Source organism: Pristiophorus japonicus, chromosome 15, assembly GCF_044704955.1.
Source record: "Pristiophorus japonicus isolate sPriJap1 chromosome 15, sPriJap1.hap1, whole genome shotgun sequence".
Classification (NCBI taxonomy): domain Eukaryota; kingdom Metazoa; phylum Chordata; class Chondrichthyes; family Pristiophoridae; genus Pristiophorus; species Pristiophorus japonicus.
The window spans coordinates 128,987,239-128,999,735 of NC_091991.1; the positions used below are offsets into that span (position 1 = coordinate 128,987,239).

General features: G+C 41.8%; 1 protein-coding gene across 1 annotated transcript in view; it reads right to left on the minus strand.

The window, feature by feature from the left end:
- The window catches only part of LOC139281601 (transmembrane channel-like protein 5), a 192,972-nt gene that overhangs the window by 113,455 nt on the left and 67,020 nt on the right, over positions 1-12,497 (minus strand). The window contains exons 4-7 of the mRNA XM_070901751.1: positions 12,235-12,351; positions 11,958-12,060; positions 2,902-2,992; positions 679-927 (exon numbers count right to left, since the gene is read on the minus strand). Coding sequence (XP_070757852.1) covers positions 679-927; positions 2,902-2,992; positions 11,958-12,060; positions 12,235-12,351 — 560 coding nt within the window. The remainder of the gene's footprint in view (positions 1-678; positions 928-2,901; positions 2,993-11,957; positions 12,061-12,234; positions 12,352-12,497) is intronic.

The following is a 12,497-nucleotide window of genomic DNA, read 5'->3' on the forward strand; positions in this document are numbered from 1 at the left end:
GCAGGAGTGCTTCCCCAAACCTCGCAAGGAAGCCTTCAGTCTCCCCCAGCCCCGATATCCAACCTGCCCTCTCCAGCCATCTCGATCGCCAGCCTCCCCCGAGCCCTCCCAATCTCCCCCACCCCAATCTCCAGCCTCCTCCGCCCCCCCCCCCCACCCCCAGCTACCCCAATCTCCAGCCTCCCTTTTCCTTTTAGTGAAATATTGGAGGCAATTTGGACCTAATCTGCCCATCGGGAAACTGATACAACATGAGATTTGCACTCTGCCCGATTTTACTCGCCATTGAGGTCAATGGAGAAGAATATCGGGTAAAGTGCAAAACCGGCATTCCACCTGATCATGTGTGGCTCCTGTCGACGAGTTAGGTTAAAATTACCCTATTAAGTTTAAAGCTAACATATTATTTGCGTTTCCTTTTATATCTTGAGGTATACACATACTCTCTCTTTTCCACAGTTATTGCTCATTAAAAGTCTTGTTGTTTTTCCAAATTGTTTTAATGAGTATGAATAAACATTCCAACCATCACTGTTGTTAACTATTTACATTTCCCCAGATAAAGTCACTTAAAAAAATTGAGGCCTATTATGTTTGCTTAGATTTTATCAGTTCAATTTTTAATTTTAATATTGCTTAAATTTTTACAGGAATGATTCATAGTGTAAGGATACTTACTGAGCCAGTGAGCAGCTCCAAGCCTGTGAAAGTGAGATTGTTGTGACTGAAGGCAAAGAACTGTGGGAACGCAATGAAGCTGAAGTTAATCATGAAGGAGTAGATGTTGAACATAAACAGCCATTTGAGGAAAGTGAAATAGGAGAGGACACTTGTTCCAAACTTGCCACCGATGATTTTCAGGGATCTTTGCCAGGGGTGAACTGATTGGAAACATTCAAACATATTCTCACGAAAGCGTCGAAGGGACTGAAAGTGAATAAGAAAAAGAAACGTATTTACTTGTAAGATGAAACTAATTTAGTCAGTGTTGAATCTCCTTATTTTTCTGTAAGTATTTTCTCCATTTGTGAGTTTTTTGATAATCGTGCACTGAAAGATGTCCATTATAATAGCACTTTTCTCCCGTTTTGCATTTCTCTATTCCATTCTATATATTTGAGTCATTGAATTATTTTGTAATTTTGTGAGATTTTATGACAAGGTCCTTTATGCTAAGTTAATAAACATTTTTAGTCTTCCCCTCTATAATGTGTTGGCTTTTACCTGTATTTCCTGAACTGAAATTGGCTAATTCATAACATTTCTATAATCTTAACATTCAGCCAGTGAATCTGAAACCACGCTGGTGGCCTTAGTAATTTGAGGTGTTAAGCTATAAGCAAAACAGTTTTCACTCAATGTTGCTTGCTAGCTACTCTGGTTTAATTGAACAATGTTGTTCCTATTATCAACAATTGGTATGTTGTATCTCTACAGTTCAAAGGGTGGGTCCAACTTGGAGCCATTGATTTCAAAGGAAATGAAAATCGCACATAGGAAATGATCAGATATCACTATGAAAACTGTATTCCTTCATTACTGTATTTTGAGTAAAATCAGTTTTTTGGATTGCAGTTGTGCTTTCGCTCGATAGAGTGCCCTTCAGTCTATCTTCTGTAAAGAAAAGGAGAATGCATGTTGTTACATGTGCAATATTATAGCAGCCAGTATACAGGAGCCAGTACAACAAGAGTTCTCGATTACTATATTCAGGTCGTGCCATTGTTTAACCCATCATGTCCTGCCTCTCCAATGCACAGCACACTGAAGCTCCAATCAAATATCTGCCCCTGTGAGGCCCGATAAAAGATCTGTAATAATAGTTCAGAATGGATGGAGATGAGCTAAAAAATCAAAAAGAATGAGATCCTAAATGATCTAATTCTGTTATTATTAATTATCCTTGAAGAACTGAGAAAAATTATAAGGGAATCCACTGAAAGGAAACACAAAGGGAAGGTATAATCAGTTAGATAGCATTTTCAATTATCATATATTTAAGTCTTGAGAATTTGATTCCAAGGAATTCTCCCTACCAATAGGATTGCATGCTCTTTCTGCATTACATATCATAAATTGCACACCATCAGTTGTTTCTTTAAATATAAAGTTCATATATAATATGTACCCAGATTTCAAGTTCAATCTTCAGTGTAAAATAGTATTTATAGCATGACAAAATTATTATTTCTCGACTAATGTTTTTTTCACCAAATTTTTAATTGCATAAGTGTATCATTGAAGATTTGAACCGATGGTCTAGATTTTCTGTTTAGCGGAATTGGGGGGCATGTTTTGTATGGTGGGTCTTCTACCCGTCACAAAGATGCACTCTGACCCAGATTGGTTTTCCAGCCTTAGGGCCTGCCAAAATATGGGTCTCCACCAGTGAGTGCACCAGTAAGAGGGGGTGGGGGTGAGGCATTGGGAATTTGCCAAGGAAGACCTCAAAGGCCTCTTGTAGCATATGTTTATGATGGTTTCTGTGCCATTGAAGAAAATCACATTTTCTTTTGAAATTGGCACTTGGGCCTAAGCACTGAATCATTATGTGTTCGATTGGTTAGGTTTTTGGAGCATTTAAATTGGCCATGTGCTGTCCTTAGCAACACTCGGGACCAACATGCATCCCTGGTATCCAGTATTGCTCGGGTGCTAAATGACATTAGATGATGTAGTTCTGTCATTTGCATATTATTTCAGTACGTCTGTCCATGCATAAGTAGATGGATTGAACCATCACTTCCGGCGGGAAATCAGATAGCTAGGAAAATGGGTGCGGATGCAGTGAAGCACCATTCTCTGCCCCTGTCCACCCCAGTTTCGCTAAAAAAATCATCAAATGACAGGCGGACGATCCCTGCGTCAAATATATGAATATGTGTGCCTGTAATTACTTACAAATAATATGTTATACAGGAGCTGGGTGCAGCAATTTATCTTATCTTCTGCTATCGTTGCCAGTGGCCCAATTTCCTGCTCCACGTGGTCCCTGACAGAAAACAGGGGAAATGTACTATTTACATTGCAATTATGTAATGAGCACTTCATATTAAATACTGTCATTGCATCGTTAGCATATTAAACAAATTTCCATATTTGGAATGTATAGCTGAACAGAAAATCCACCTTAGTGCATTCATCCAGAAAGAAAAATCTACAGACTCTGCCACCACCATCAAACCATCCAACACGCTCCTGAATGACAAAGCTTTTCACTTTCGCTACTCTGTTTCAAGTGTTGATCACTATGTGTGAGGAAATTCTTCCCGACACCAGTCCTAATCTTGCTCTTCACCAGTTTTAACCTATGGATCCTTGACCTACTGCCTTGGCTCACCTGAAGTAATGCACTGAAGGTTCACCTTTTCTATACTGATTGTATCATATTTGTCCATAAGGTCCCCCTTTAGTCATCTCCGTTTGTAAACTGAAGAACCCCAAGCTAATTTATCCTCAGAGCTCTATCCTCTAAGTAAAACCTTTAAAGATTCTAAAGTGCTGACCAAGCAAGTGCAAAATCAGGGAAAAGTTTGATTTAAAAATATAGGGATCTTGTGTGCAATTTGCAGGGATTTTTTGTTGTTGTTTAAACCATCAAACAAAATGAGCATTTATAAAACCCGTCATGAATTGAGGACATCGAAAAAAAACACTTTACAACCAATTAGGCACTTTTCAAATGTAGAGCTAGAAATTGGATTGCACCCGAATCGGGGTCTGATCTGATCCGAGAACAGCACATGCTGATGAGGCCAGCAGCAGGACGATGACAAATTAGTCTGCCGGCTGCATTAGTATGACAGCAAAGAGCTGCGAATGCCAGTTCTGGACCCAGAGGCGCTTTCCCAGTATGGGGGGGGGGGGGGGGCGTGGGGGGGGACAGCAGGATACTGTGAACCTTTGGCAAGTCTGCAAGTCTGGGAGAGAGGGAGGGAGGCAAACGGTAGGGGGCCAAGATCTTCCCAGCTCCACATTAAGTTTTTTTTTAGAAATCTACCTTTTTGGTGGCGACCTTGAGTTGTTCATTTAAGGACCGCTGGTTAAGCTGCATGTAGACCAAGTAATCCTCCTCGGATAAGCTCACAGCTATCCTTTGGACCTCTCTTGGCATTCTCTGAATAGCCCATCGAGGCACCCATTGCTGCTTCATTGAAAGCAGCCCCAACCATTTATCTCACTGACCTTCCAATCCAGCACACTGGCTGGGGCTAATCCTACTAACCGCCTTCCTGTCACTCTCACCCCACCCACCCCTTGGAGTCTGCCACTGGGCCAACAATCACAGTCTTTGCATTTCCCATAAGAATGTCCGTTCACTCGTGAGCAAGGCCCTTGCCATCCATTAACTTATTGTGGATGATTGTATTGAGTTCATGGCTTTGACTGAAACTTGGCTCATGGGTGGTAACACCTTGCACTTTAAACAAACTTCCCCACGTGCCAATACTTTCTGCCATCTGTGCTGACCAAACCACCATGGTGGGGGCTGTGGCTCTTATCAACAGATCACACCTTGGTATCTTCCCTTATTCCTCTAATACTTTCTCCTTCGAGCAACTCACCTTGTTTAACTCCCATCACCTCTCCTTTAAAATCCATGTTATTTACAGCCCCCACTAAAGCCTCAGTTCAAGTTTTTCAGTGAGATATGCTCCCTCCTTTCCTCCAAGCCTCTGCATTGAGCAACTCCTCACACTCTGATTTCAATCTTCATTTCAACTCATCTTGTCCTCTGACTTCTTCCCCAAATCTCTCCCTCCATATAACCTCTCCTACCCATTCTCAAGATCAGCACCTCAACCATGCCATTTCATGTGGCCTTTTTACTCCCATGGTCTCTATCAAAGACCATCTGCGAACACATTCTTTTATCCCTCACCACCCACATTCCCCTACCCCCTTCCATGCCCATCCCTGGAAAAAACTAACCCACAAATTACCTACAACTGCACTTTCTACTACAACTACAACTTTTATTTATATAGCGCCTTTAACGTAGTAAAACGTCTCAAGGTGCTTCACAGCAGTGTTATAAGACAAAACGGATAAATTTGACACCGAGCCACATATGAAGAAATTATGGCAGATGACCAAAAGCTTATTAAAGAGGTAGGTTTTAAGGAGTGTCTTAAAGGAGAAAAGACAGGTAGAGAGGCAGAAAGGTTTTGGGAGGGAGTTCCAGAGCTTTGGGCCCAAGTAGCTGAAGGGATGATGGATGATTGTGACTTTGTGTGAGTTAGGACACGGGCGGGCAGCTGAGTTTCTAATTCCCAACTCTCTAGACTTTGTCCCTCCATTCAGCACAATACTTCTGGAGCTGTCGATCTGCTCAACTATTCCCTCCTTTGGCCTTTCACGTGCACATTTGATGCCCCTGTCCCGAACAAAGCCTCACTCATCCTAATAGATTCCCCTAGTATGGCCCATATCTTTTCACCCTTGAGTCCAAGGGACGCAGACATGAGTATATCTGGTGCACAACTGGTTTAACCATCCATTGCAACATCTGGCTAGATCATGTCAACCACTATCAGGCCTCACTCTTCTCTGCCAAAACCACACACAATTCTAGGATCATCCTGGAGAGCAAAGATAACGCTCAGCTTATTTTTCTTTCTATATGGAGGAAATGAGAAAAGAAAAACTTGCATTTATATAGTGCCTTTCATGACCACAGGATATTCCAAAGCGATTTACAGCCAATTAAGTATCTTAATTTTGGTTGAGGGATAAATATTGATTCTTCTTCCAAATAGTGCCATGGGATATTTTACATCACCTCTGAAAAAATGGTACCTGTCAGTGCAGCACACCCCGAGTACTGCAGTGGAGTGTCAGCCTAGATTTTGTGCTTAAGGTTCTGTATGCTGCTAAAGACCAGCCAAGTAATGAATAAGATTAGGAGGAGGCAGGTTCTCGGAGAGAAACAAAAATCCCAGGCACTAAGACAGATCTGCCAGATGAAGTTTAAACAAAAGTGCATGGTTTGGGGTGGGGGAGATAATTTGTACTACAATCTCACTGTAAATGAAAATAGGTAATGTTTAGCAGGAAACCAAGGTATGTCCCAAATATGCATAATATTTCCCATATTAAACAGTGACTGCACTCTAAAAATACTTCATTGGCTGTAAAGCATTTTGAGACGTCCGGTGGTCGTGAAAGGCGCTATATAAATCCAAGTCTTTCTTTCTTAATGATTAGTGTGTGAAATTATGGGCTCAATTTTTCCCAAAACTTTTTTTGGTGTACTTGAAGAGTTACGGCTGTTTTTTGGGGGCCTAAGTACGCCAAAAAAAAATGTTCTAAGTTTCCCCGTTTGATTTCTTCATTTTGGCGCAGCCTAACCTGTCCTTTAGTTTTGGGGATGGAGCCTTGATCTGTGCCAAAAAGATCAGGTTGCCATGGTAAAGTGAAGCATACAGTCTCTCTCTCTCTCTCTCTCTCTATCTCGTGCCAATTTCTTACCTAAAAAGATTGTAACTAACTGAGTTATGCTGGTGCAAATTGATTGGGGCAACTGTTTTTTTTAAACTTAGGCCAAAAAAAAAGCCTGCTCCTAAAAAAACAGCTCAAATCACTGGGGAAAATTGAGCCCTACGTAATACTGTTTAAATGACCAATGCCTAGATTCACGAATTCTCTTATTTTTCTTAGGCAGTGCCCTGGAGTCGAGGATGACTTGCTTCCACACTAATAAGTTCTAAGGTGACTAATGAGTCCGATGCGGGATCGACAGACTCTGTCACAGGTAGGGCAGGTGGTGGTTGAAGGGACGGATGGGTGGGGCGCTTGGTTTGTCGCGCGCTCCTTCCGCTTTTTGTACTTGGTTTCCGCGTGCTCCTGACGAAGAGACTCAAAGTGTTCGGTGTCTTCTCGAATGCTTCTCCTCCACTTTGAACGGTCTTGGGCCAGGGTTTCCCAAGAGTCAGTGGGGATGTTACATTTTTTCAAGGAGGCACTAATTCTATGTGCAGAAACCAAAGCTATCAACAGTGATGTTTTGTATGACAGATAGCACAGCTCTCATGTGCAAAAAGGCTTTATGAATTCATGCGGTTCCAGTTAATACAAGAGCAAGTCTATCAGGAGTTAATGGCATATTTATCTCTTTTGTCATTGCGTGTTAAATAATCAAAGAAAATTGGATGGGATGAGTTTGTACTCCCATAACAGAACCTGCCTTGTTTTGTGTCCATTTAAATTGATGGATGAAAAAAATCAGGCCTGAAAGTGACCCTCTCAATAGTGACCCTTCCCACCAGCTCACCAAGGACTTGATTGAGAACTGCTTGACACATTTCATGGCTGGGTGGATGAGGGGCACAACAGATGTTTTCAGCATCAGAAGGGTATGTTCTTTGCATTTTTGTGATATGGTCCAGTCTGAGGAACCTTCAGATGGTGTCTATATTGATTGCCAATATAGACAATTTTCTGTCACCTGCAGCAATCAAGTTAGTTCATTTGGAGCAAGAATACACGACTTTTATTCTTCATATTACATGGTCCCCAAAATATTTGGATGATTCTATGATTTCAGAGTATTGAATACATTCTCCTGCAAGGGAAACTTCAAGATGATGGCACTGCCTCCGATCATTACAGAGACTGATTTGTCACAGTAAACCTCAACAATGCCTAGTTTACAAAGTTTTTACAGCCCAGAAACAGGCCCTTCGGCCCAACTTGTCCATGCCGGTGTTTATGCTCCACATGAGCTTCCTCCCACCCATCTTCATCTAACCCCATCAACATATCCTTCTAATCCTTTCTCCCTCATGTGCTTATCTAGCTTCCCTTAAATGCATCTATGCAATTCGCCTCAACTACTCCTTGTGGTTGCAAGTTCCAAAGTCTAACCACTCTCTGTGTTAAGATGTTTCTTTTGAATTCCCTATTTATTAGTGACTATCATATTTTAAAAAAGGAGGAAGAGAGAAAACGGGGAACTACAGACTGGTTAGCCTGACACCAGTAGTAGGGAAAATACTGGAGTCTATTATAAAGGATGTGATAACGGCACACTTAGATAATATCAATGGGATTGGACAAAGTCAACATGGATTTATGAAAGGAAAATCATGTTTGACAAATCTACTGGAGTTTTTTTGAAGTCGTAACTGATAAAATAGATAAGGGAGAACCAGTGGATGTATTGTATTTGGATTTTCAGAAGGCCTTTAATAATGTCCCACATAAGAGGTTAGTGTGCAAAATTAAAGCACATAGGATTGGGGGTTAATGTATTGCATGGATTGAAAATTGGTTAACTGACAGGAAACAGAGAGTAGGAATAAACGGGTCTTTTTCGGGGTGGCGGGCAGTCACTAGTGGGGTACCACAAGGATCAGTGCTTGGGCCCCAGCTATTCACAATATATATAAATGATTTGAATGAGGCAACCAAATGTAATATTTCCAAGTTTGCTGATGACAAAACTAGGTGGGATTGTGAGTTGTGAGGAGGATGCAAAGATGCTGCAAGGCGATTTAGATAGGTTGCGTGGGTGGGAAAACACATGGCAGATGCAGTATAACGTGGATAAATGTGAAGTTATCCACTTTGGTAGGAAAAACAAAGTATTATTTAAATGGTGATGGCTTGGGAAGTGTCGATGTTCAGAGGGACCTGGGTGTCCTTGTACACCAGTCATTGAAAGCAAACATGCAGGTGCAGCAAGCAGTTAGGAAGGCAAATGGTAGTACAGGAGCAAGGATGTCTTACTACAGTTATACAGGGCCTTGGTGAGACCGCACCTGGAGTATTGTGTGCAGTTTTGGTCTCCTTACCTAAGAAAGGATATACTTGCCATAGAGGGAGTGCAGCGATGGTTTACCAGGCTGATTCCTGGGATGGCAGGACTGTCGTATGTGGAGAGATTGGGTCGACTAGGCCTGTATTCACTAGAGTGTAGAAGAATGAGAGGGGATCTCATTGAAGCGTATAAAATTCTGACTGGGTTGGATAGACTGGATGCGGGGAGGATGTTTCCCCTGGCTGGGAAGTCTAAAACAAGAGGTCGCAGTCTCAGGATACGGGGTAGGAAATTTAAGATCGAGATGAGGAGAAACGTTTTCACTCAGTGGGTGGTGAACCTGTGAAATTCTCTACCACAGAAGGCTGTGGAGGCCAAGTCACTGAATATGTTTAAGAGGGAGAAGATAGATTTCTAGAAACAAAAGGCATCAAGGGGTATGGGGGAAAAGAAGGAATATGGTGTTGAGATAAAGGATCAGCCATGATCATATTGAATGGCGTGCAGATTCAAAGGGCCGAATGGCCTATTACTGTTCCTATTTTCTATGTTTCTATGTATTTATGGCCCCTAGTTCTGGTCTCGTCTGCAAGTGGAATAAAATCTTACAGTTTTACAGTTTGGAATCATGTGTTCATTTGAGAAACACCTATATTGGCGAGACCGCACCTTGAGTATTGTGTGCAGTTTTGGTCTCCTTATCTAAGAAAGGACATTCTTGCTATTGAGGGAGTGCAGCAAAGGTTCACCAGACTGATTCCTGGGATGGCAGGACTGCCGTAAGAGGAGAGATTGGGTCGACTAGGCCTGTATTCACTGGAATTTAGAAGAATGAGAGGAGATCTCATAGAAACATATACAATTCTGACGGGATTGGACAGGTTAGATGCAGGAAGAATGTTCCCGATGTTGGGGAAGTCCAGAACCAGGGGTCACAGTCTAAGGATAAGGGGTAAGCCATTTAGGACCAAGATGAGGAGAAACTTCTTCACTCAGAATTGTGAACCTGTGGAATTCTCTACCACAGAAAGTTGTTGATGCCAGTTCGTTAGATATATTCAAAAGGGAGTTAGATGTGGCGCTTACGGCTAAAGGGATCAAGGGTATGGAGAGAAAGCAGGAATGGGGTACTGAAGTTGCATGATCAGCCATGATCATATTGAATTGAGGTGCAGGCTCGAAGGATCAATGGCCTACTCCTGCACCTATTTTCTCTATTTCTATGTTTCTATATTGGATTCATTTTTGGACCTCTGCATAATCTTAAAGACCTCGATCAGGTCACTCCTCAGTCTTCTCTTTTCTAGAGAAAAAAGCCCCAGCCTGTTCAACCTTTCCCGATAGATATAACCTCTCAGTTCTGGGATAATTCTAGTAAATCTTTTTTGCACCTTTCCAGTGCCTCTATATCTTTTTTTATAATATGGAGACCAGAACTGTTCACAATGCTCCAAGTGTGGTCTAACGAAGGCTCTATACAAGTTTAACATAATGTTAATAAAAATTTCAGATCATATTTTTATTAGATTCAACTTCCATGGTCAGAACTATTAGTTCAAGGTGCTTATTTTTGGTTTACGTGAAGTCTCATCTGTAGCCAAAGCAGCACATGATGTTAGTGGGAACTTTATTCCAGATTCTTGCTTAGGAATGTGGTGTTTCTCTTTACAATGAGTCAAGGGGTCAATATTCACTCCCTCCACCACCGGCACACCGAGGCTGCAGTGTGTACTATCTATAAGATGCACTGCAGTAACTCACCACGGTTTCTTTGGCAGCAAACCCACAACCTCTACCACCTAGAAAGACAAGGGCAGCAAGTGCATGGGAGCACCATCACCTGCAAGTTCCCCATCAAGTCACACACCAACCTGACTTGGAAATATATCACCTTTCCTTCATTGTCGCTGTGTCAAAATCCTGGAACTCCCTTCCTAACAGCAGTATGGGAGTTCCTTCAACCACACGGACTGCAGCAGTTCAAGGCGGCGGCTCACCACCACCTTTTCAAGGGCAATTAGGGTTGGCAATAAATTCTGGCCTTGCCAGCGATGCCCACATCCTAGGAACACATTTTTAAACAATGTTGTGTTTTTGAATTGTTGGCCGTCATTATCTGTGTGATGGAGGAGATTACAGAGATAGGGAGGGGCGAAGCCATGGAGGGATTTGAAAATAAGGATGAACATTTTGAAATCGAGCATTGCTTAACGGGAGGCCAATGTAGATCAGCGAGCATAGGGGTGATGGGTGAGGGGGACTTGGTGCGAGTTACGACATGGGCAGCCGAGTTTTGGATCACCTCTAGTTTACATAGGGTAGAATGTGGGAGGCCAGCAAGGAGTGCGTTGGAATGGTTGAGTCTAGAGGTAACAAAGGCATGGATGAGGGCTTCAGCAGTAGATGAGCTGAGGCAAGGGCGGAGACGGGCGATGTTACGGAAGTGGAATTAGGCAGTCTTAGTTATGTTGCGGATATGTGGTTGAAAACTCATTTCAGGGTCAAATATGGTTGTGAACAGTCTGGTTCAGCCTGAAAGAGGATGCAGACGGAAAAATTCAAGCAAATGTTTTTTGGGGAATGATAATGGCTGTCTGGGTAATGCACTGAAGCATTTCAAACAGTAGCCCACATTAGTAGAGGCTACTTCTTTTCCTTCTTCATTTAAGTTTGGAAATGGTGAATAACAGAAGCAAGTGAAGAGTTCCCTTCTTATTGAAGATGAAGAAGAATATATTAACTGTTTTTGAATGACAAAACTAAAAACAATGACAATTAAATGTTTACCCAACTGCTGGGAAAAGCAAAGTGACACAAAGGCCAGAGCGGGCCCTTACATACCGTGCAGGAGTAGAAATAGTCAAAAAGGTCATTGTGAACATCATGACCTCTCGATATCGAAGCCAGTTTAAAGGGCGGTTGCCCCTTATGTGATTTCCCCACCCCCACCCTGCCCCAAAGGGAATATGGCCCAATGCCAGCCCACTTCAGCAATGTGGAAAGGATACTATCTGAGCAGGGTAATATAATTATAGTACACATGCTGCTTGGCTGGAGGCTTCTAATAATCCCAGTGAAGAAATAAACAACTGGAAATAAACTATCATGTTCACAGAAAACTTCCTTTCCTACTAGATTTCATATAATTAAAATATCACATTTGAAAATCAACTTTGGAAATTAGTTCTTTTTGTACCTGATCGCTCGTTTCTCATCCATGCTCATGGTCAATTGCTGGATGGCCTTTGCCCTTTCATTGGGAGTTAACTTTGCTAGCTCTTCAATAAGCTGGATTTCATCTGTGCAGAATCGAATAAAGATTGTTATTTCTTTTCGTTCACCAAGTTGGGTGTCAATGACGACAATTTTTTTATTTAGTGGGTGTAACCAAATTTTGTACAGCAACATACTGTAAATCTTTACACAGTTGATGGGAGTCTTTTGAAGATTGTTACCAAAAATCACATACACACCTTCTGTCTCTTCGGTGCTTAATTCTTCTTCTGGGAATGAATATTGCGATGCAGTTATGCCAGCCAAGGATGCTAACCGCAATGAAATGCCAATAGTTCTACGCCTTTTTGTTGTGGCTGATAAAAAAAAGCGCATTTTATCATGAGAGACTTTTTTAGTGATTTATTTTGTTTATTTCTAACTCTATCAGGATTTCATATTCCCGATGTATTATGTAAGTTTACCAGCAATCTGGAGAAATATCCCACCACTCAAAATAATC